The sequence below is a fragment of the Rhopilema esculentum genome, chromosome 15, assembly GCF_057945365.1.
Source record: "Rhopilema esculentum isolate cy_ngs chromosome 15, ASM5794536v1, whole genome shotgun sequence".
In the NCBI taxonomy this organism is placed as follows: Eukaryota; Metazoa; Cnidaria; class Scyphozoa; order Rhizostomeae; family Rhizostomatidae; genus Rhopilema; species Rhopilema esculentum.
The window spans coordinates 5889770-5915448 of record NC_142829.1 but is presented as its reverse complement, the minus strand read 5'-3'; the positions used below and the strand labels follow the sequence as shown (position 1 = coordinate 5915448).

General features: G+C 36.5%; 2 protein-coding genes and 1 long non-coding RNA gene across 3 annotated transcripts in view; 1 reads left to right on the top strand and 2 right to left on the bottom strand.

The window, feature by feature from the left end:
* Positions 1–7764, bottom strand: LOC135685700 (dynein light chain Tctex-type 1). The gene is made up of 5 exons (XM_089112761.1): positions 7613–7764; positions 2695–2736; positions 1922–2045; positions 1257–1334; positions 1–355 (listed from the first exon to the last, which is right to left on the bottom strand). The coding sequence occupies exons 1-5, from the start codon at positions 7637–7639 to the stop codon at positions 285–287; spliced, it is 342 nt and encodes a 113-aa protein (XP_088968887.1). The 5' UTR covers positions 7640–7764; the 3' UTR covers positions 1–284.
* Positions 350–7057, top strand: LOC135685701 (uncharacterized). The gene is made up of 2 exons (XR_010516024.2): positions 350–488; positions 4291–7057. It is a non-coding gene; the product is annotated as an uncharacterized LOC135685701 (long non-coding RNA).
* A 1890-nt stretch (positions 7765–9654) lies between the features above and the next one.
* LOC135685682 (uncharacterized) overlaps positions 9655–25679 on the bottom strand; it is a 32905-nt gene continuing 16880 nt past the window's right edge. Inside the window, exons 5-8 of the mRNA XM_065201684.2 lie at positions 20796–20907; positions 18008–18060; positions 15941–16038; positions 9655–14492 (exon numbers count right to left, since the gene is read on the bottom strand). Coding sequence (XP_065057756.2) covers positions 11432–14492; positions 15941–16038; positions 18008–18060; positions 20796–20907 — 3324 coding nt within the window. The 3' untranslated portion in view covers positions 9655–11431. The remainder of the gene's footprint in view (positions 14493–15940; positions 16039–18007; positions 18061–20795; positions 20908–25679) is intronic.

Here is a 25679-nt window from a genome sequence, read left to right as displayed (position 1 = left end):
TACTGTGAGAGACAAAATATACCTATATATACCAAAATTGAGAGACACAAACAACTTTAAGGTAAGAGTTAGTATGTAATACAGGGCATTCTGTTGCTCATAACATACAACACTGCAAACAAATATCTGAAACAATATATATGTTATCTACAATGGTTTGATTTACAATATTAATGAGCGACGGGTTTAATCAGTTGCTGAGTCAATGCTTGTAAACATTGGCAAAGAAGAAAAATAAATACTGTCCTTTTGCCGAGTTAAAGTGTTCTTTGCAGGTTACTTTCTTAAATTGCAAGTCCAAACACACTGACAATACAATACATTGTTTTGTTTTCCCATCGCACAGTGCAGCTTCCTGCAAGAAGCAAATTAAGGGAGGTATTACATATCAAGAATGATGCAATACAAGGCACAGGCACGTGGGTCGGATAAATCTTTGGTTATGGCCTTATGGTCATTTGCTTCTTGTTGCTGACTAAAAAGAAAAGGTGGGTACCAGACTGTCAAGAATTTTTTCTGCGCGAGAAACGTCTGAAAAATAATTTGAAATTTGCAGATAACTAATGTTTTCTGCGAAATCGCGCGGGAAAATCGTAGCAAAGGCTTTCGAAAAGACATTGTACCTTTTGTTTTTTCTTGTTATCAGAAGTCGGAAGTTTAAGTGATGAAATTTTCGCGGGGGACACGACCAGATAAACAAATTTTGTGCACAGAATCTGTGGCAGATTCTTAATAATGCGTGGGCGGAATAAAGGATTAAAATTTTTGTGTTCCTCGCGAAGACTAGAATATACAGTAAGGGGTGGGTATAGGACACGCAATGAAAGAAATGCTCTAATCTTGCATTTCAGAAAGGCTAAGACTCATTATCCCCTCGTATCCAATTAATCCTCACAGGGAGAAATTGGATGTCACTGAAACTCTTCCAAGTTGGATGTGAGTTTAGGAGAATTGCAATTGTTTTTCTTCCAAAGTAAACGTCAATGTATTATGTTCGTTTCATTTGAAGACAATAAAAGGTTTTTAATGAATCTCTGGCTCTGTTCCAGTGCAGTTCTCAGACGACCACACAAATTTAATAACATTTGATTACAGCAGCCAACGATCTATCAAAAACACCATTATCATTATATATATTTTGTTTCCAGGGAAATTCAATTTCATAGGCAAGAAAACCTTTTTGCAGCTTTTGCACCCAAACAATCGAGAGAATGAATTTAGTACTGATATTATGAAATATTGAAGTTGTACATTACCATCTGTCGTATTATCCCAGAAGCAAGAACTAGCTGTGTGTAAGCCTGCACCGTTTTTCTGCATTATGACGCAAGTAACTGTAAAAAATAATTTGTCAAAATTAGCATATGAACGAAACTGTAAAGCACAAGAGATTTACAAACTAAAAAAATGCTTAAATCACTGTATACTTAGACATGTACCATTTTCAATGTGCTTAGGTTTAGAAAGGCAAAAGAACAATGAAATATGCAACCAATTTAGTTGAAAGAAAACATCGCATTAGTCCAATAAGATATTGCTAAAGATATTTACTGCATGCTTTATTCTTATGCTTTATGCTGAAATATTTATTATACACCCTAGCCAGAGGCAGTAACAATGGCGTTTCTGAGAAAACAACCATTTTTTTTATTTCTTACTGATATTCTTGCCTATATTAACATCTCATAATTAATCATTTTCTTTGCAAGAAATGATAATGTTGTTGTTTGACTAAGCATTCAAGTAATTTTCCAAATTATTTCTTCAACACATCAACATTCTCTGAAAATTTGTGAAACAACACGAAATTATTCAAGTCACCTCAATACTGCTTACTGAATCACTAAATACTTAAAAATGCTGTGAAAGATACTACTAAAGTGCAGTAACATGGCTGTGACATACAAAGAAAATTTCTTACCAATATACTTAAATGGTTTCCCGAGTTTTGTTAACTGATTAAGACATTGCTCAACAACACTTGAAGTCCATTGGTTTACTTTGTTGTGTTGATATGCGTTTCCACCAATAGCTCCTTCTATTGACTAAAAACAAGGGTAAAAACTTACTCCTAACTTAGCAATCAGCATATCCGTATCTTACATAATTAGCACAATATCTGTATCGGTGGCCTTTTTAATTTATATATTATTTTTGTTTGAAGAAAACTAATTTTTAATGCAAAATACTTTTGACATTACTTCTGACAAACATTGAATTAGAGAGGTCACAAAAAGTCAATTTCTGATAGCGAATACTAGCTTTTAGTTAAATAGTTGAATGATGTAGAATGCAGATCAAAAAAGGTAAGCGCATCTAACGAAAAACTGGAAATGATTAGGCAAGTTCCCTTAATGTATATTAACCTCTCTATTTCCTTCTTATCTGTAAATTTTGATAACTAACTTATCGTTGATTGAGTAATGATGAATTTGTAGAATTACGGAGTCACTGTCAATATCTTTGTGTCTGGGTTTCTTTTCTTTTTCTAAGTAAGTCGTTGCTGATCTATTAACTTTGAAAATGTAAAAAGGCAAAAAGTACACCTGATAATATGAATTATAGTAGGAACATCTTGGTATTGACATTGACTGTAACATTTAACTCTCAAAAGACTTGCTGATCTTTGAGAACATCAAAAACTTCCGCTAAATAATGAAAGTAAATTAAATGGTATTGAAGCATAAAACTTACTTCTTTTATGACATTTGAAACTTCATCAACAACAAAGGCAGTCTGAAAAATATCAAAATTCAATATCAAAATTACTTAGGTGGTTTAAAACAAAAAAGCAAAAGCACCCAGGAAAAACAGCAGATTTCTCTTAAAGCAATCTAGCAAAGACTTTTTAATTGAAACAAAACATTGGGTGAAATGTTGACCACATGTTGTAACTTTTTGGACTGGATCACTACTGACTTTTGTTTACCGAACCAATTTGATCATTTGCAACTCTTGTTTCTAAGCTGCACTTGAATATATAGGCCGTAGCAGATTGGTTCCACCAAGAAATTTGGGTCCAAAAATGAATGTTATTCACAAAACCATCCAGAGATACTTTGTTTGAAATGACAGATATAAAAAAAATAAAAACTTGAATGTGTATTTAAAACAACAAATAGAAATTAGAATTTCAACCAACAACAATATCATCAAGCATTGGATTATCAATAACACCCATAGTATTCCTTCCACATCTTATATATTATGACCCTCTTCAAGGTAGGAGGACAGTTTGGCAGGAACTGAACAAAATAATGTAAGCTGCCTCATTTAAAGGCCACGTTTGATTATAAACAGCAGCAAATTGTGCCAAAAATAATTACAATCCGTGGCTTGTAATCCAATAATTATGGTAACAAAATCCATAAAAAGTTATAAACATCAACCTATAACGCTTTTACCTAACCCCAACATCTTGCTGTATTGATCAAAGTAGTTCATTCCCCTATCATTATACGTTTGTTTTCAAGATGATTTTACATGGATGTGCTTGTATTTTATTCTAGAGTACTCAGTGAACTGTGAAACATTATATACATGCATATAATTAATAAAAATACTGATAACCAAAAATCTCATTCTAGAATTACGCTCCTCAATTAAGATAATACCTAAAGAGTTATATCCAGCAAAAATCAATGATTAAATTCAATTTATTCCTCATGGTCTATTTGTGATGCTTTACTAGATCTTCAACTCGAAAAGGCTTGCTTTTATTGTCATAGAAGGGGAAGGAAATTTTTGAATTTTTGATGCTTCCAGTTCACTGGAAAATGCACTCATTGAGGCATTTACCTCTTTATTTTGAACAATTTTACCCACTTGCTGTCACTCAATCTCATTTCAGTTATGTTTAATATGACATGTTTTACTCTGCTTGAGGATTTACTACAGCAAAAAATTGATAATCAGAAATTAGCATGGCACAGCAGATACAGAGTCTCATTCTTCAGATACTACTAGAAATGGTTTGAACATTGTTTGGAATACTGATAATATGAACATAGCTCAGGTCTAAAGCAAGAGAAAAATTATTTTGAGGGCAGGCGAAAAACTCAAATCAAGAATAAGGGTCTTGGGGCAAATTCCTCAAGAAATTCCCCCCCCATACAAATTTCCATCAATTTTATGATTGTATGTAGTGGAATTTTAAAATTAAATGAAAACTGAAAACTAGGGGATGTCACTTCACCCCTCAGTAATACAAAAGAGTTTACTTTCTAGCAAACAGAAATCATGTATTCTATTATGACTATACTGAGTGCTTTTCGATTAATTCCATTTCAGAAAGCTTCTCCTTGGAGATCTCACCATACAAATTATTGGGCTTACAGCGTGGAAACTGTTTATGTTGAACATAAGAGTTTTTTAACAAATACTTGTCATCCAAGGATTGCATACTAGCTTAAAAGTTTAGACGAAGTCTGCTTTAATTTTTTTGGCATGATGACATTGACGATGCTAAAACGAGGAACTAGCGGCACAACGAACGAGGAACAACCACAGAACTAGCGAAACGACTATGGAATGAGAGAAAACCAGGGAATGACTGTGGAATGAGAAGAGGACTAGCAGAAAGACCAAAGAACAATACACCAATTCAACTCACAGCCTTCAGCTTTTGAAAAATTCTTCAAATTCTTCAAATTGTTTTGTACAAAATATTCAGATTTGAATCAACAGCAAGGAATTTAGCCTGCTTAGGAGTTTTCATTATGGTATTATTTGACCGTGATTGGTGACTAGGGGGTAAAGTTTCCCCCGGAATGTTTTTTTGCGGTCAAAACCCTTACAAGTTTTCAAACTTCGTTTCTCTGTAAAATCTAAAATACAAGCACAAATAATATGAAAAATTGTATTCAGCTTAAGATTATGGTGATAAAACTAAATCTGAGCTTAAAAAAGTCATATTCACCGTTTTGGGTTGATATAATTGATTTTGCATCTTGCAATCTAAAGACGTTTCTCAAAAATGGACTTCAGATTTGAAATCTTCATCTTGAATTTAGTTTATATTGAGAACTTTGTGTTGTTTGGACTGTTCGATTGAAAGTTACTTTTTTTTAATATTAAAATATTTCTTTAGATTTGACTGAGTTTTGCTGCTGTAGTGAAAAATTTCACTACAGCGATTAATTCCATTGAAATGTATAGGAAAAGCTAAATTTTGAAAATGGGGAAATATGGGGTAATTCGCAGCCTGACAGCCAAAACAACATGATGAAATTTTCAGCCCAGACTAAAGCAAAACAATCAGTTCCGTGGCGACTTGGGGGCTTGAGCCCCACTGGGAATTCGGTTTAACCTTGCTGACAGCATTTTCACACAGAACAGGATTTAAAGAAAATCAAAACAAAAAAGCTTAATGTTTCCCACATATATATGAAGGCAAATCAAGTTGGGTCCACAATCCCGGACAAAAATGTTGAGACAAAATGCAATTTATGTAATTTTCTACTTTACCTTGCTCCAGTAAATTCCAATCCCCCCTTTCCCCCCAAAGCAATGTTGGTAGTTCTATCATTTTTGCTTTAAAATCATGCATTCAACATTGAATTGGGGAAGGGGGAAGCTATTTTTCAAAGGAAAGAGAAAACAAAGTTTTCTTGAAAAGTCTCAACTATTTTTTTCCAGGATTGTAGCTCTCAATTAGACTGTACTCTTAATCAATACGACATGAAAGTTTATAAAAACAGCGTAATTAGAGGTATAAGTAAAATATAAGTATGAGAATCGGAGAGTTCCAGACAACCTCTAATATTAGAAGGTGATCTCGAAATTTTGCTGTCTTTAGCTTTCAAACTTTATGTTAAAAATCTCAAATAGAAATACCTTGAAAGAATTAAAAAAGTACAGTTGAACTATAAAAAGACAGAGGTGAAATCTTTCGAAATCGGCAACAAAAACATATAGAACCATCTTTATCGAACTATGAGAATGAAGGCATTTCAAGAACCGACAATGATATGGATGATGATGATAAGGACGATGTGAATAAGATTGATATCATCAAAAAGCTCTATTCTCATTCTAAGCATAAGGTTGCCTTGCTTTGTAGGGTTGTAAAATTCATCCAATGAGTGCATTTTTTAGTGAACTGGAGGCATCAAAAATTCAAAAAATTTCCTTCCCCTTCCATGGCAACCATGGTGCCGCCTCAGGTTAGAACTATATCATGTACTTGTTTATTGCTCTTCATGAAAAAATCTGCAACTTTACAAAGACTTATCCTATCTAAGTGAAAATAATTTATATTCTGTATGACTAAAGGAAGAAAGTTTTGTGATGCTTTAGTCTAAAGGATGCTGTGTCAGGGGAAGTTTCTTAAATACCAAAAGAAATTTGGCACTCTTTTCTGACCACCTTCCTTTAAGCCTAACAGTAAAGACTTTCTTAACCATTGCTTAACTTCTGGAACTTTACTGCATACCAACTTGCACAACCCTACAGTCTTACTACTTTATTACATGATCATTATGCTTTTATATTAAAGTATTTAAGTTAATGTCTATTCTTCTATTATGATTTGGCTTTAGACTGCTGCTATTACCACAAAATCACAAGATAATACAGTAGTGTTCAGCATATAAGAAACATAAATATAAGAAACACAGACCTTGGTTTTGAAAATAATACCCCCATTTTATTATAAACTGGACATACTAAAGCCTTTGAAAAACATAGCCAAACACTTTGATAGGATAGTGTATTCTGTATACAGTGCTGTTTGTCAGGCTTAAATGATATGTTTTGTATCACAATCATAGAGGTCCTGTCTGAGTAGTTAATCTTTAGTACATGATTTTTCTAATAAGAAACTTTACCCTGATTTGAAGATTGTCTCATTTTATTCTATTGATAGAAGAAACAAGTCTGACCTGAAATTGAAAGTGTTGTTTCTTATATGCTGGTCACTACTGTATATGAATGAATTAAACAGAGGAGGTTTCAAAAATTTAGACTGACATTGGTTAATTTATTCAAGAACCACATAGACAACAGCATTGAAACATAAACAATGTCCATTGAGACGAAGTCAGTTTTAAATCCCTACTCTTTACAAAAATTTAAAAAATCCCTACACTTGATACTAGACACCCATTGTTGGCTTTAAAAAAACATTGCTGCTATTATAGTCACCAACTTAAAAAAATTGTATAATTATTATTATTACAGACTATAGACTATGAAATTGTATTATTATTGTTGTTACAGACTGCTTACAGACAATAAAATTGCAACAAGGGAAAATTGTTGAAAAAGGGAGTTTGAAATTTAAAAAATACACTGGCTTTGTTGTGTCTCTTTCTTTAGTTATACAGTGATATGATAGGCCTACTTCGCAAAAAGGGACATCAAAATTTATATACAGCAATTAAGTGATAACTTATTTTTGGTACACGTTATTCAATCCAATTTCGAAACACGCTTTTCTGGGAAAGAGTTAAATTCTGTGGCTGAGGTAGGCCAAAAAACCACTCCTTTAGGGAAGAAAGAAAAGAAAGGAAAATCAGAAAGGAAAACGACAACCTTAACAACGCATACTCAATCGTGAACTGCCACATAAATGAGCCCTAAACTTTAAATTGTAACAAAAATGGAAGCATACCTCTTCGGCACTTTGAAAATCATCCATTTTTCGTTTTGAGTTAAGTTAAATATAATTAATTTCTCGTTACTGTTTCCTCTTGTACCTCAGACACCGCCTAGGCCAACTGAGAATTCCCAGCATTCATAGAAGCAGACTGTTGAGTTTGTTTCTCACAACAACAACCTTCACATGACGTTCCCATAACAACTTGCTTGAATGGTGCATGGAGAGGAAATAATCTGAAACCAAAGCTTCGATTTTCGATTTGACTTTACTTAAATTTAGAGCCAATTTCAGGAAAATAATCTATGGCATTAAGGTATTCACCAGCACACAATCGTGGAATTTGGACAGTAAACAACATTGCAATGGGAGAGAGGGAGGAGAGGGTTAATTTGTAAATCTCTTGAACTGACATTCAAACATTAATGGCAGCTATGTGCAAAGCAGGTGTTCATTTCAACGCACACACAGTGAAAGCAGATTTGTGCAGTAATAAACAATATTTTTTTGCAGTGCTGGAACTACAATAATGAGATTAGGTGTTAAAAAATGAATTTTGCAAAAATTTTCGACTCCAATAATGGACTTGATTTGCATTTGTAAACTTGCTTGTAACGATAATAAAATATCATCTTGTTTGGTATTCTTTGCTTTTAAAAAAGTGGCAAAACAGTTTTGTTTGTATGGTTTGAATGAGAAGAAGCTCGGCATTTTTCGATTGGTTCTATGATTTGTTGAACACTAGCTAAAGCTCTATTATTCTAAATTGTTTGCGTCTAAAAGTTTACGAAATTAAATAAAATGTACATAGAAAGTTCTAATACCTGCAAAAAAACATACAGTCTATACAGTGCTTGGAAGTTTCGATCAGAAATTGCAGACTTTTCTAATTACTCCAGATCATATAAATATTCGCACATTTTTCTACAGGCCAGTTGTTTCTCATAAGCCTACTCAAAATCAAGATCTTAATCTGAGGGAAAACACATAAGTTGACATAAAATAGCCCAGTAAATGTCTAAAAATCCTGAAATTTTTTAGGAACAAGTTTAGAATAGAATCCCAGAGTCAGTGATTCTCTCTTGATTCTATACACAGCTCCTCGACGTTGTTCCTACAATTTTGAACAATTTATCATCAGTGCTTACAACGATTCCTTATCACAACAAAATACTTCGGAGTCTGTAAAATTGCCATTTATTAAACCTCCCACCAGTAAAAATAACAAGATACTGTACTTGCTGCTCATATTCAAATGCAAAGCATCTTAGCAACCAAGGCGTGATGGGGGTTTCGTTGGAAAAGAAAGGGTACTCCTAAAATTTGTCGTAATACGCTCTACCGAATTTTTGAAGTAATGAGAATAGTTCATTGGGTGGAGGTAAGCCATATTTCTAAATATCTAGCAAAGAAAATAGCAAGCATTGAAATCACGAGAGACGGGAGCATTTCTGCAATAGAATAAGGATTTGTATAAAATTGCACAAAGCTTGATCCCCCCTCCAACCAAAGCAGCGGCGTCTGTTAATACAAATGTATCTTGGTGCAGTCTAAAAATATTGATATTTTTCATCCAGTTTAATCGAGTCTAATCACACCATACTGGGCAGCTCACATAGTCAACTGCCATTATTATTTAATTGTTTCATCTGAATATTGTGCAAATTTTTGTGTGAACTTAATGAAATATAAATTCAATATAATGAAATATAATATAATGAAATATAATATAACCTCTCTGTGAAAGCAATGGAAAGTGGCTTGGCATCGCATCTCTGTAATTTATTATACTACCCTTTATATTTTACTAATTAATATCTATCTTTCTCTACCTTTTTACTTTATTTCATTTTATTTCATTGTTACAGAACTTTTGTAATAACAGTTTATATACATATACCTTGTTATATATGACATGTCTGTGGAAGATCTTGTATAAGGATTCGTTAATAATCTCAAGGTGCTCCAAAAGAATTCTCCAAAAGATACCTTCGGATTTTGATTCTTCCTTCAAGATATCACGAGCTGTGGCAGCCAGTTCGACATGAAGAGACAGATTTAATCTTTATGATATAACATTGATTCATTTTATCACAGGACTACAGATGTCTATGCAGTTCCAAAAAATTATATATCAACCCAAAATACTAACTTTATACAAACTCGCACTGGCAAAAACAAGTTATATACATGAAATATATATTATGTACAAGTTGCCAACGAGAACGACACGCAACGCTCTCGAATACAAACCTATGTAAAAACTTCTGTTTTGATTTTCAAATCCATTACACAAACAACAATTAGACACGTTCAATACAGGTAACAATGTCAAAAAGTACATCTCTTATATCAATAGTTTTACGCTCCGTGTTCTCAAGACAGCAACACTTTTACTGGCAAAGGCAATAAGGGTGTGTGATACCTGTTGAGAATAAAATGTATCAGTTTCTCAATTACTTGCAGCAGTATCATTCGACAGGGTAAGATTTTTGTCAACACGGACATTTTTTGCAAATATGTGTTTTTCTCATCTAATCACTATTTGGTATGCTCTAAATTTGTCAAAAGTTCAATATTCATTATTCCTTTCTTAATCATATTTCCTATGATTGGGTACATGTTTCCTTGGAGGAAAATTCACCCCTGGGTAAAGCAGTGAATCCGAAAGGGTACAACTCTACTTTCAATGTTAGAGCATCGAAGGAAAATTTCATTGAAATGCTGAAAAATGATTGTCAAGGCCAGGCATGAAAGAGGGAAAGATTTATTGGCCGAAAGAGATTTTGTCATTTTTTGACAATTCATTTCGATCTATGAACTATTTTTGAATAAAACCGGAGGGAGTGGTTTTCTTTTGCTTTTCATTTCAAGCTTATTATCGATTGCGAAGCGGAAAATGATTAAGATCCTAGGACGCCACAATTTTCTGCGAAATGACGAGAAGGCTAAATTACTTTCTGGACGCGAAGTCAAATGTTTTCATGGAACTGATTATGAACTCCGGAAGCAAAAAATGGAATGCGGAATTTCTTACAAAATCTAATACGGGGCTAAGGGAGAGTGGAGATAAAATTTAAGGCAAGAGTGTTTGACAACTTAAATCGATAAATGGATAGTGAACTAGCATGGATACAATAATATTAAAATCATATTTGTAATCACGAACGGCTAATTACATTATTTAATTCAAAGGGCATTGAATCAATTTAAACAGAACATTCATGATAATAAAGTCCTTCTTCATTTTTGCCTCGGCCAACAGAAATTTGACCTAAACTATTTCTAGGAATCCACACTGAACTAACATAGCTTATTGGAAAATAACACTTTTCAATAAGTGAAAAGGTTTCATAGTAATACCCTTCCATAAATTTATCTTCATAATAAATACACAAACTAGAAATTTGAGACCCGTTTAAAGTGATTCAATGCACCTAAAGTATGTAAACAAGTCTCTAAACACAAGTCGGTAAAAAATCATTTCAGTACAAAAGAGTCACTCGGCATTTAGGCTTTAACAACAACAAAGTGAGAAATACAATATATTTACATAATTATCACAAATCTACACACCTCTTGTAGACAAATAAAGACCACTTTGTGCTATTTTCGATTTTGAATTCCATTTTGCCAAAATGTAGGAATAAATCCAGGCAGATATTCAGAATCATGTTTCAAAAAGAGATCTTTCTTCTTCAATATTCTATAAATTTTTCCTGAATATTGAGATACTCATTTTCTTTCAGTGGCAGCACGATAATGCTATTTTAAAACTAACGCATTCTATAGTTTCTGATCAGTTGCAAAATATAAACAACGAAAAACCCGTCTCTAATGGTGCACTTGCTGGTGCCAGTACATGGCCTTTGAGCCCTCTTTACCAACAACCGCCATGTGATGACTGTACCAAGAATGGTGAATCGTGGACGGGGGTGGAGAGCGATCCAGCCCAACCATATGCTTACGCTCGAATGAAGGGCTGTTGCCTCTTCCTGGAAAAAGCGCGTGATGGGGATAGTCCAAATGGGCAGCATCTTGAAATGTCGTGATATGCCTTCCTGATCGATGGTCGCTGTGATGCATTGAGTAACGCAGCGCAGCCATGTCTTCACTTGGCGACACAGACGCAGGGTAAGGATGTCCGTTGTGATGTCGGTCACTGAGACTGTGATCGCTGCGAGGGTGATCGCTTCGATGACGGTTGCTGCACTGATGATGATCGCTAAGATGGTCACTGTGATGGTGATCAGTGCGGTGGTCGCTTTTGTGACCATTGCGACGGTGATCATTTTGATTGTGATCGATTCGATGATTCTGATGGTGATCATGATGATGGCGATCATGATAAAACGGATGCGATCCGTGTTCATGCAAATGAGCTATATAGTGGTGAGAATCAATGTGGTGATGGGCCTCTGTCTGAGAACGTGGGTCTTTTCTTTGATCTCTGTTTCCATGTGAATGTTTTGATACTCGCGACTGTTCACCGCAATCCGACGAAGCATGTTCAATAGCCGAAATTCCTTTATCTTGCAAATAGATGGCCTCAAGATACTTTGAATGTATCAAGTCATCGCTAAACTTGCTTTTTCCAATTCCTCTCTGCTCGTATGACTCGATAATTGCTCTCTCATATGCCAGCGCTGAGCGACTTCGACAGTTGCGTTCAGAATCAGTACCGAAGTTGGGTTGTTCACGTGTATGAGCAGATGAATGGTGCACATTAGCAGGTTCATGCGGCATTTGGCTTGCAAAACTATCACGTGATGCGATACGCAGTAACCTGTCAGACGCATCGTGTTCATGACTATACTCCTGCTTATGTTCCGTATCACGTGCAACAATTTGATGATTCGCATTAATGTACAACTCTTCATGACGAGCATCCATTCTGTCAGTAAGTACCTTCAGTTCACCGTGATTTGAGACTGCCAGATACTTCCCTTTGTACATAGGGTCACTCATCCTTCCGTGTCTCTCTGTTTGCCTCTCGCTATCTGCAGCATAAACCTCCATCTTATCACGTTGTCCACTTGAATGGTTTGTTTCCCTGTCAGTTTCATTCTCAGTCACTCTTCGCAAATCTTGTAACGACTGGTCAATAGTTTTATCAAATGACTCTTTTAGAGCTTTCATATCAGACATTAGCGAAATTTGTTGAGAAGAGCCTTTGCTGGGCGGGCTCGGTCTGTTTTCGGGTCCTTTTGTGATCACTGCTATATCGCCGTGTTCCAATAACTTCCTTTTATTTCGTTTGCCTTCCTTAGAAATGGGTATCAGAGGAGGTGGCCCTACAATGACAGATCGCGCCTCTGCACCATTCGAAAGTCCGTCATCTTGCTGATCAGGATGTTCTTCTTTGATCCCGTGTACTTCTGTTTCTAGTTCATTTTTAGTTGGTTTCTCAATTCTGTCAACATCAACTTCTCCAGCCTTGGGAGATGAACGCCCACCTCGATGACCCTCATACATTAATGTGCTTGGAACACAGCCTTTACTGCTAAATGACATTACTGACTCAATCCTTGGCTGATTTGTGTCTCTATTAACCCCCGATAACTGGCACAACTCTCCATAATCAACTGTACGCATATACAAAGAAGGGTTCAAGTATTCTGGTGGCATGCCAGCAATGTCTTTGATTTTCATTTCATTTTGGTCGGTAAAGTTAGGGAACCTGATCACTCCTTGTTTGTGCTTGACAAGCTTGTTGTTCATAGAATCAGACATCATCACATATTCGTACATTTTCACGGGGGCCTTCTTCGCTGATCGTCTCTCCGTTTCCGTAGCACACATCCGCGTACCCCGGACAGCTGTTGTTGTTGTTGCTATCCTTGTGTTATTAAACGTGCTTTTATCATGAACATGCATCGAACGAGGTACGTCTCCCCCAACGTGAGGTGAATAATTGTGGATAACAGTGCCATTTTTGTTAGGAGACTTTTCGAAATAGCCTAATTCAGATTTCTGAACTGACGATGCTAAAAGCTGCATTTGAGCCTTGGCATGTTTCGGTGGCCTACCCCTCCGCTTTTTGAATACAGGTTGACTTTGATTTTGAAGATTAATATTTTGAAGTGCTGAACTCACTGACAGCGGGCCGAAATTTTCAACTGGTCTCGCTTTCGTGATTACAGTAACCTCGTTGCCATGTAAAGGATGATAATTCATTGTCGTCGATGAAACAGAGGGAACGAACGATGAAACAGTGACATTTGCATTCGCTCCCGGTACAGCACTAACAACTGGAATGACAAAAGAAGATTGCTTTGGTAAGATGGTTTTTGCATTGATCGAGGTAGTGTGTGCATTTTTTCGAAGAGAAAAAGCATGCTCAGACACTTTATACAACGGTATAGCACACACAGTTGTAGAAGTGGTATTGGTTGCGTGGTGACTCTGCGAGCTACCATCCGACTTGGCTATATCTGGGTTGGACATGCATTTAGCGGTTTCTCCGGATCCGGGCTCTATCTTGAAAGTGGCGGGGTACTGACCCTGCTGCAACTTAGTGCGTTCGAATTTACGGTCATCCATGTTACGCGCGTGTTCTTCTTTCGGCGAAACCGCCAGGGGTAAAGTTGTACTAGCTTTAATGTTCGCATTGTTGTTAGCGTGAAATATTTCAGATTTGGAAATCAGTTCCTGGCTAGTTTCCACATGTCTGCAATTTATGCTGGTTGGGGATCGAATAATATCAGCCTCATGTGCAGACAAATACAGTGAGTCATCTGGGCTTTCTGACGGTGAAACGGGGCTTTCTTTTTTGACTTTCTTTATTGTCAACACCAAGGGCTGACTGGCCTGGGCCGTTATTGAGTAGGTTTTATTTGCAAGGGCGTCTTGCTTGTGCTTTACTCTTAGATGTTTTTCGAACGGAAGCAGCAGCCTGTAAAACGAAAGTGTGAAGATGCTAGAGAAATGCTTTCTTAATTTTCATTTCTAAGAGATAACAATAAAGGAATCTGTGGTTATCATATCAGTGACTTGACAACTTAAGCAACAACTAGCCATCGTTCCGCCTGTGCGGAGACCCCACCCTCCTATACAATCCTTTGAATTTTTTCACTTGCGTTTATAAAGGAAAAGAGGCAGCCCGCTTAGGTGATCCCACTGCGTGAGGGGCAGGATCTTGCTTGGGTGGGATGAATTTCTGCCATGTAAACGCTGGAAGGTTAGATGAAGGTGGAGGGTGGGATGAAATTTTCATATAGACGCGATCAAATCTCGCCCCACTTGTCAGCATACAGGCTGGATGGGATAATTTTCTCTATATACAGATTGAAATGAGTTGAGAGGTGGGATAAATTTGCTCATATAAACAGGCCCTTACTAAGCATTAGGTGTGTATGGTCAATCCTGCTATTTTTTCTATTCTTCGTGTAAAGGTTTATTTCCAAAATGGTTAGCAAGGTCAATGAAATGAAAAGAAACATCCACCATTTGTGTTTACAAAAATTATCAATGAATCAGTTGAGAATTGAATGCGATGTGATTGAGTGCAAAATACTTTCGTTGACAATAGACGGTTTTGAAGTTGATAATAAGATCTTTCGTATCAACGGCAAACTTTCCAGCAAGGCTCATGCCTGTGAGAGAAACTTTATATTCGATGGCTCATTTTAAATGATGTCGTGTAGGGAACAAGAGCTGTTCTCTAGATGATTGGATGTACGCAAAAACTTTTTGGAAAGTTGATTGGTAATCTCAATATGTGATAAGTAAAAGCTGCAAACGTATGCAGATGTTTTGAAAATATTTGAGTTTTCATGCGTTGGGTGTTACAGAAAAACCAATTTTTGAAACCATTACCTCAAAAGTCCTTTACATTTAGGTCGTAAACAAAAACATTATTTTACTTTCCCGTCTATTTTTCGCTACGATTACAACTCTATATCACCAAATCAGTATTCAAATCATTCAAAGACACACTTAAATTTAGACAGATTTCATTAAAGCTAGGGGCGCATTCAGATATTTTACTTTGCGTGCTTACAACGTTTTATTGGTATTTTGTGTCACTTTAAAGTGCATTTTTCGTGCCTTTTTGTTAAAGGAAATGCAGTATTCTTCCAACCGTCTTTAAACAATCAAATTTTTATCTCCTTGTCGTTTCCCTTGTGAAACCACTTCCTATCCTCTTTATCCTAAGGAAATATCGATGTTTTATCAAACTCGCTTATTTCTTTTCATAAAAATACGTGTTCTTCAAAGCATTCCTCCAATGGAACACGAAATAAATTTTCCAACGGGAGATCTTTATGGGTTGTTGTGCATCATGGTGGAAATTGTAAACAATGATTGCTCACAAGAAAGAAAACAATGGCATTGACTTACTTCTCATAATGCCTTCTCATGCAAGTGGCTGCACTTGTAATTGTCGTCGCTAAAGCCATTTCATCATAAACTTTCTTCCACTTATGGTTTAACGTCACCTGAAACCAAACAAAGCAGTATTAAAGCACAATAATGTGTTTTTAAGTTACCCAGGCAGTACTTCAGTAACAACAATGACATAATACTTCAACTGATTAATTTTTATACAATCTAATAGCTACCATGTCTACAGAATCTCTTCAAAATACTCTATTTAATTTATGATCATTTTAAGACCGATTTCGTTTCAGCTCAATTTTAATCTCAATGATATTAAAAAAAATCAGGTAAAAAACCAGACATTTGACTGGACGATCCATGCATAAGAAAACAATCATGTAATATACGACCTTCTTTTTTATCTGCTATTCTAAGCACAAATCTATCAACCACACCAACAACCTAGTTGTAATCATCTCTCAAGGATACTAATTTCAATCACAACTATATTAGTTTAGCTGCAAATTGCATTTTCAATTGCTTCACGCTGTATTATATGTTCTATATGTTATGATTAGGCTACAGGCCTCCCTAGATGCCATTGTCAAAACATTAGGGCGGTCCAAGTAGTCAGAACCGACAGTTTACTTTGTCAAGGGCTGCAAACCCTTACACAAACTTTTTGTCGCTTTTACTTCAGAACTTCAGAACTGACCCTTAGCCCCAAATCTAAGGCTAAGCAACGGTCCGGAAAAACCCCGTATCAATTTTTAGTGCTTTTAGCTGAAAATCGCGAACGATCAAATATAAAAATACAGCTGCTCAGATTAAAATATTACATTCGCGCCACGATAACAAAATGAAACATCTTAGACAAACAATCATTTCATGTGATTGGCTACCAAACAACCAGCTGTAGCCGACTGACCAAATATGGTACTGTTGGTAAATCGTTAAGTAGACAACAGGAGTCATAGGCACGCGCTCTTTTGGATTTCAAATTAGGTTTAATGAAACAGCCGTGCAAGCATAGGTGAATGCTATTCAGACAGGCCTAAGTCTACGCTGATAAGCAACCGGTTATTGAAAAGAGCACAGAGGGAGGGTGCACGTTGCATTCTGTTTGCGAAATGCATTCTGCCTATTGCTACAGCTGATTGTGTTTTGTATTTGAAAATATAATTATAAGGCCAATAACACTTGAAAACACTGTAAAATGCTGCGACTTATAAATATTTTATTGACAAAATTTAAAACAAGAGTTATGTGAAAAGAAACGTGTGCACTGGAGAATAAAATATGGAGATAACAAAAATAAATTAGATTTAGTATAAATTGAATCATTTCATAGATTTTTCAGGTTCATTTCGGGCGAATCACGCTTCTGATTGAAAATCAAATGCAAATATAGGCCTTGGGACGTAAGAAAACTTAGATAAAATTTGATTAAAAGACGTACTCCTTTTTTGACTGTGTCAGTAATTTGCGCGTCTTGATAGCCAGCAGAATGCAAAAATAACTTGATGCAACAGTAACAAATAAGGTATTTATTGCTAAGATGAACGTGGGGCGGGGGGGGGGGGCTGCTTAATTCAAAGACAGAAGGAAAATGAATAAAAATTGGCATGGAATCGCAATCGATCCTGGATCGCTGCTCTGAATCCCCGCCTATAGTTACCTCAAAGAAGATTTTTGCCGCAACCAAATTTAAAGAGGGAAAAATCTCTGCTTTTCCTGACTAGGCTAGAAGCAAGAAGGAGTGTGATGCTAGCAAGGCCCGGGGGAACAGAGCCCCATTATCAATGTCAAAAATAACCAATGTCTACCTTTTCAATTGTTTTTTGCCCCCAGAGCCTCTAGAGCCCCCAGAGTTCCCATTCACCCCTCGATACAAGAATACAACGTAGTGCGTATTTATTGCTAAATTGAATGCAGTGAAAACTGTGACATGTTTCTAGGTGAGACTTTCGCATGTCTAATGCAGTTGTTTCTGGATGATCAATAAGAACAAAATACACGATCCAACGACAAAGCATAAGAACCCATAAAAAACAAGAGCAGAAGAACCAATGTAAAACTGTTACTTGCCTGGGTGTAGCCACCATTTGAAACCACCAAACTGAACAGTTTTGGGAGGTCGACTGCAAAAAGAAAATTATTTGCAAATCAGAAAAAATTAAAAATCTGATGGCCTACTGTACGAGTAATTGAGACTCTTGAGAAGCTCAATTCCTTATATTATGTTGAACAAGTTCACAAGATTATGTGTCTAGGCCCTTTCTTCATTACTGAGAAAACATCATTAAACTTTCAGGACGGAAAAATATTTTTGAGAAGGATGTTTAACAAAAGAAGTTGGTTCGAAACTTAGAAACGAGGATATGGCGTGCATTAAAGTTTGGTCAAAGGTAGGTGAGCTGTTTCAATATTGACTTGGTTGACAAGCAGATTTTAGACATAAGAGCAAACAAAATTAAGTATTGGGATACTGCCACAATACTGCTTGGCTTAGCTTTCCATTCGAGAAAATGAGTGGTAGCAACTTGTAGATGTTTAACGTAAAAGGCCAACGATGAACAAAACATAACATAGATAACGATGAATCGAAGATAGAAAACAAGGCGATATTTAAAGAAAAATAAGACTCAAATCACATAAAAGGAAGTCGTCAAGGTCATTTATTCTAAAATTGGCATGGTCATAATATATAGGGATATATAAATCTTACTTGCAAAGACGAAAAAAGACGGGGAAACTAGATGTTTGTTACCCCAAAAAGGATGAAAAGATCGCAAACCGGCTGCCAGAGAAAATTTTAGCTTCATCGAAACAAAAAATAAAAAGAGGACAAAATTCGTAGAATTGATAGGGAGCCGAATTTAAGGAAGCGTTTTAAATTTTTCTTCTTCGAGGAGATTGGGAGCATTCTTGTTGCGAATTTTAAGACAGAGTTTCTTAAAACTATAATTTTAGTCTTAACAATTTTCTAGGATTTGGAAATGTTTGGACGGATGGAGAGCAGTGTTCATGAGCGGCAAGCAAGAGGAGAGAAAGGGGGCTCACGATTTAGTATTCACAGTTTTGCCGTCGTCGCCATAATACTTAGGCTTCTTAGTTGTTCTTCTACTAAGGAGAATTTCAAACCTCTATTTCATTTGGTTTTAATAAACCTCTTTTTCGGGCAACTTTTTTCGTGCCTATTGTACATTTATTTTATTTTGTTCTTTGATAATTTGTACATTTTGGGCTTTGTTTTTACCAGGGCTTCTCTAAGGCGAACAGAATACCATCTATATGGACATTTTACATTTTGCACTCTAATTGCTGCTAAAATTTTCGCTGACAAAGTTTGTTTCAAAAGGAAAAATAACAGGGATTTTAGAAAATCTCTTTCTATTAGGCCAGTCAAAAAAGCTATTGACTTGTAACAAAATTAAGAGCAAGCGCGACAAAAGATATTCGTTTTGGGGAATAAATGTATAATTCATTCACAATTTGAAAAAAACGCACGGCCAACTGAGAGATTCGTAAATCTTGTTTTAGAAAAAAATAATCATGAAGATAAAATCCTTTAGCTGCGGTTGATTTGAATTACAAATTATCAGATGCCTTCATCAGATGCGTCTGGACGTCCATGCTTATAGCAAACAGATGAAGCTGACAAAATTTTGATAAAATCACCCAAAGCTATAAATAATGCAACATTTCACAATAAAATTCCTTTAATATTCGAGCTGCGGTAAATTTCACAGCTTAGATAGAAGATTATCGATAACATTGCTATCAAAAGGAAATGTGATGTGCTTGAATACAACATGGCATCTGGTCACGTGGTTTATAAAATGCTTTGTAAATAGGGACACCTTTGGACGAAACTGCCCAGACAAATCAACAAAATTGACGTTTAACAAAATTGGCATTATATTATATTGAAACAGCATTATATTGAAGAATTAATCTTAATAATGTTCAGCTTTTGGGCTACGCAAGTCTAATAAAAATGTCTCGTAAATTTTATGGAAAATTCATTTAGTGCTGGCGATCTATTTTAAAAATATTAGGCAATGTGGAAAAAAACAAGAAAAATACGAACTTCTGCACTTAATCTAGCAAAAACCCTGAAAGCAACGACGACTTCTCAAATAGAATGGAATGCTCAGCATGCGCGGGATTTACTTGATTCGACATGTTTTATCAACGCATTTTATTATGTAATCGGCCAGCGCCCTTTGGAACTCGAAAATGAGAAACTGATACAGGTTTGTCGATCGGAAATGGTAACTTAAAGCTATGCATGATGTCACCGAAATTTTTTGTTAAATCAATCAGTGAGATGTCCTGTAATGGCAGGACTTATTAATCACATTTTATTAAAAACTGAAAGCTTCTTGATGGCGGCTTAGAAAACGAGTTCTAAAGAGTTACTGTTTAGAAACACAAGAACGAAACATAAAGCAGAACCAGTTAGTTCGACCATAGATGGTTCGACCAGTTAGTCGAAACGAGCACTTGTTCCCATGATCCATAAAATTTGAACTAGAAAAGGTGGGGGAGGAGGGGGGAGGGGGTGGGGGAGGTGGGTGGGCGGTTGGTCATGGGAACGGCATGAAACACTTTGAAAGATTTCTCGCGTGCAGCCGTTGTAGAATATCTTTGGTTGTGCTCACCAAGGCAGTTTTTCCTTCCAATAGTAAGGTATCGCTGAAACGATCGACAGCCTCAAGGAAACAAATCGCATAATTCTAAAAATTCCTCAAGGAAACAAATCGCATAATTCTAAAAATTCCTCAAGGAAACAAATCGCATAATTCTAAAAAATTCCCGGTAGCCACAAGAATGTTGTTTTATAAGGCTTTAATGGCAGCTGATTACTCACCTCTCGTGTATCCAACTTTTGGCACGTATACTATGGGAGTTCCTCTTTGCTTCATAAATACGAACAGTTCACGTTTGAAATTCTCTTGATCTTTACAGGCATCCACTAATATCTAGAAACATAAAATGCAAAACATGACTAAGTTTGTCCTGGGAAATTAAAAAAAAAGCTTAAAAATAGAGTCAGTACAAAATAATACGGTACAGATATGAGAAATGAATCTGTCATTTGGAAGGGTTTTTATGTACGAAGAATGAGTACATGAAGGGGGGATTTTGCTCAGCTCGATGGGCATCCATATATATATATATATATGTAGAATTGTTGCCAATTGTGTAACAATGGATCGGCATTTTGATGAGTTCAACAATGGAAACATAGAAGCCGAATTCAAAGGCGAGAGACAATCGAAACAATGCAGGCATAGAATGCCAAAATCAAAGGATTTTCCCAATTTTCCCAAACGAACAATCGAGAATCGTGACTTTCCCGATTGAGTGGGCAATTGAGGTTCGCTAATCGACACTTAGGTCTATAATCGTGCTATTAAATTGGGTTCGGCTGCTAGCCTGAGATCCCCTTTGTGGTCATCCTCTTCGATTCGACCAATCGCCTTTAGTTTTGCTCGTGACGTTGGGCAGTTAAAATTGGTTCTGCACGTGCATGTTGAACGGTAGCCAGAATAGATCAGAAACTTCTCGTAATCGAGAATGGTGCTTTCATCCTGTCAAGCGTCAACATAATTAGACGTATTTCCAATTTGCTATGTAGGATACAAAAGAAAGTGCGGGAATATGCGATTTCACGAGTTTCTGCAAGAATTAACTTTCATGCATGAGTCGTGGAAAATATACTGTAAGTGTTTCAAATCTGTTTAGTTTTTCGCAAGTTTTGCAAAGTCGGTGAAAGTTATTCGAAGATTTCCCGGCTTTGCGAAATTGTCACAAAATGCTTGCAGGGACTTTTCAATTTTCTCTGGGGTTGATCCAAAATTCATTCGAAATTTTTCAGACCCCATCTTTTTTTATAAAGGAAGGGTCAATATTTTGGATAAGATAGTTTGGTGCAGGAATAACGTAAAAAAAATAGAAATTTGGATCGTGTGAGGTCAGACCAACAGTTACGAGATTAATCAATTAATAATCTTGGGGTCTGTGACTACATTTCTTCATCAAATAGTTGAATTGCCGAGTTGAGGAAATCTTTGCACTAGCAACTAGGAAGTTTACGAAATTAAAAGTTTGGCTGCTCACAATTACGTACGAAAGATTCCCCTTCGTAATCAAGTAATTGCACTGCCGCGAGATCATTATGCTGGAACCGTTTTGTCAGCGCGGGTCGTTAGGGATCGTTAGGCACGCATCGATTTCTCCTTCTGCAAAGGTTGATAGTGGAATTCAAAGATCTGGGTTTGGTAAACTTACTGCGTCATAGCATTCCCCGCTGTTTATCAAGAAAGTGTAAATCTGCGAAAAACATTTTGATAAAGCAACCGAATAAGAATAATTATTCGTGTTATGTTATCAAGCAAAAAATGTCCTTCGTCAAATAAAAAAACAGATTCCCAGTTAGGTTCCACTCACAGAGCCCCAATAAATGAGTTCTGTAATCTTGGCGAGTCATAGCTCGTGCCACCGTTTTTTAGGTATTTTAAGTCTGTGAATCGCAATCTCATAAAGCATAAAGGTTCTTAGTTGTCTGGGAAACAGACTGGAAGCGCATCTAGAAAAGTTCAGACTTTTAATACATTTGGAATCTTCGTTGTCGTCATCATTGTCATCGTCGTCATCATCATCATCATCATCAATCATCATCATAATCATAATCATCAATCATCATCAATCATCTTCATCATCATCAATCATTATCATCATCAGTTTTGTCCACATCGCCAGTTCATAATATCGAAGTACCATTCCTCCACATTCTTCGTACATTGCAAAAGCCGTGCTATTTTTACTCTGGGCGCTAGATACATTTCCATTGTAGTTAGCAGCTGTCGTAATTGAATCTTGACGACGTCATGTCTTTTTCAGCTAAATCAGCCATACAATCCTTAAATTTAGTTTTCTTTGGTAGAAAATTTATTTATCTTCAATTGTTAAAAAAGTAATGTTTCTTTCCAACTTGGTTTGTGTATGACGGTTTAGATGCTATTCTTATCGAAGGTAAAAATCAGCCGTAATATGAAACGCTTTCATCTTTTCATATCCTAAATTGGAAAACACCAACTTTGTTCGAAAGGGCAAAAGGAATAAAGGAGGGAGGGGGCAGCCTCTGGTCCATTCATATTAAAAAGTACGAGGCTGTTCTAAGATTGAATCACAAGGCTTCAACTGAAACAGGAAATTAAAAAAACAAAAGTTCAGTCTTAGATGAGAAATTACAGTTATTAAACATATTCAACGCTTGTCTGGGTCAAAAGGTACTTTTATTGACGCAAGAAAAGAGGATTATAGATATCTTAACTTTAACAATGATTCCACATAACTCCACATTGTGAAACTTTCGCATTACGGAACGACTCCCACTTCCTAATAAAATTGTGAAAATTGATTGATTTTTTTTAAGAATTCGTTTAGCTTTCATATTATTTTGCCTTGATACAGGGAGAGTATGCACACAGGGAGATTGTCACCAGAAGTCCTTTCATAGAATTTTCTGTCTACGTTTTAATTCGCACTCAAGCGCTCGCGGTTCGGTTTTGTCAGCTAGATACATATCCCGGAATGTGATACGTGGAACTGGACAAGAAATCTGGACGACTTATGATCAGAGGATAAAGACTACGTACAGCTAAACAATCAAAAAGTTTATACAGTTTGACGCCCATGGAAAATACCTATTCCCAATGCAAACATATAGACTGGGTATTCAGCTGGTGACACTAGAGTATTTGTCAAAGAAGCTGACCCCAATCCTGAAGAGGCAGATCTGTTGTGCCATAGGTGCATTACAATGTTTTCTTTTGCGGTTTTAAATGCCTGTGGGTGACGGGTGTGGCTCTGAAATGAAGCCCCTTTCCACAAAGAAGCTGACCCCAATCCTGAAGAGGCAGATCTGTGGTGCCATAGGTGCATTTCAATGTTTTCTTTTGCGGTTTTAAATGCCTGTGGGTGACGGGTGTGGCTCTGAAATGAAGCCCCTTTCCACAAAGAAGCTGACCCCACTCCTAAAGAGGCAGATCTGTGGTGCCATAGGTGCATTTCAATGTTTTCTTTTGCGGTTTTAAATGCCTGTGGGTGACGGGTGTGGCTCTGAAATGAAGCCCCTTTCCACAAAGAAGCTGACCCCAATCCTGAAGAGGCAGATCTGTGGTGCCATAGATGCATTTCAATGTTTTCTTTTGCGGTTTTAAATGCCTGTGGGTGACGGGTGTGGCTCTGAAATGAAGCCCCTTTCCACAAAGAAGCTGACCCCAATCCTGAAGAGGCAGATCTGTGGTGCCATAGATGCATTTCAATGTTTTCTTTTGCGGTTTTAAATGCCTGTGGGTGACGGGTGTGGCTCTGAAATGAAGCCCCTTTCCATTAGAGACCAAAAACGCGGACATTCGGTTAACACAGCACACGAGTTGCGTATTAAGGCCGTCTGGTATAATACAAAACATACAAAACATCTGTAATTATTTTGAGGCTGATGTTCATGAAAAGTTGTTCTTATAAAAATGAGTGTATCTGCATTAGAAATTTCGAGGCTCGTCTCTGGGATTTAGCAAATGCTTATGTAATTTTTCAGCCGGACGCCGGAGGCTTGGTATGCCTCTAATAATTAGGTCATGTGTGATTGATCTGAATCCACTTCTCTAACAGCCCGTGAAACCAAAAAAATTATTTGTTATCAACAACAGCGTCCTGCCATACAAAATTACAGAAGGCGAAATTTATGCATGCCAAACACTCCCCACAAACTTAAAAATAACTTAAGACTCGACTTGTAGGAATCAATACGAGATTATCTTTCACCGTGGGAAATAAAATCCATTTCCAAGATTTAAACTGCTAAATCACTCGGAGATATTCGAATTAATAGTAAGTCTTTTCGAGTCAATCAATATGCTTTGGTATACGCTGTTTCATGGGATGCACTAAAATAGCGACTCATAATTCCAAAGAAATTATGAAAAGCAAACAAGGCAACGATTAACATCAAGTAAATTAATTTGTGAATGACAATATTAGAGGTAGTTTTGTTCTTGAAATGGATGACTACAATGGAGTATCTATCAATCACTTGGCCAGCGATTTAATGGACATCATCCCATGTTTATGATCGTTATTATAAATTTGTGAATTATCAAATAAAATGCTGATAATCATCGCTTCGTTAAAATATCCATCGCGGGTTTGCAAAAGTATACACAGGGGCGCAGCATCTAGGGGTGGGGTGGAAACAAGGGCCGTTGCACACAAATAATTTCTAAAATACGATCTGTGCGATCTTGCAGGGAAAGGTGAAGAACGCTTTTTGCCTCTTATCAAAATGTGTATGTTGCGCCCAATTTTCTAAAATCCAGCAAAATTTTTTTGAGAGCATTTGAACTGGGAATCCAGACACATAGGTCTGGGGGCTAGTCTCTCACCAAGAAAGAAAAATAAACACCTTTTGAGGTACACGTTTCCTTTCAACGAAAGAAAAAAAGGATGGTTTATTTTGTTTGCCTATGAGGTTTACATTATGCCGAGATGAAAGCCAAACATTCTTTTGTAAGGATTCACAAAAATGTAGGAAAATCTAAAATCTTGTTGTGAAACCACAGAGACAAAGGAACATCTTTAACAACATTCCTTCGACGTACATCAAGCCTCACTGGGATAAGACATCCCTTCTATAATGATCCAATTAGGATTATCCTCGATTTTACCTTAGATTTAAACTCTCCAC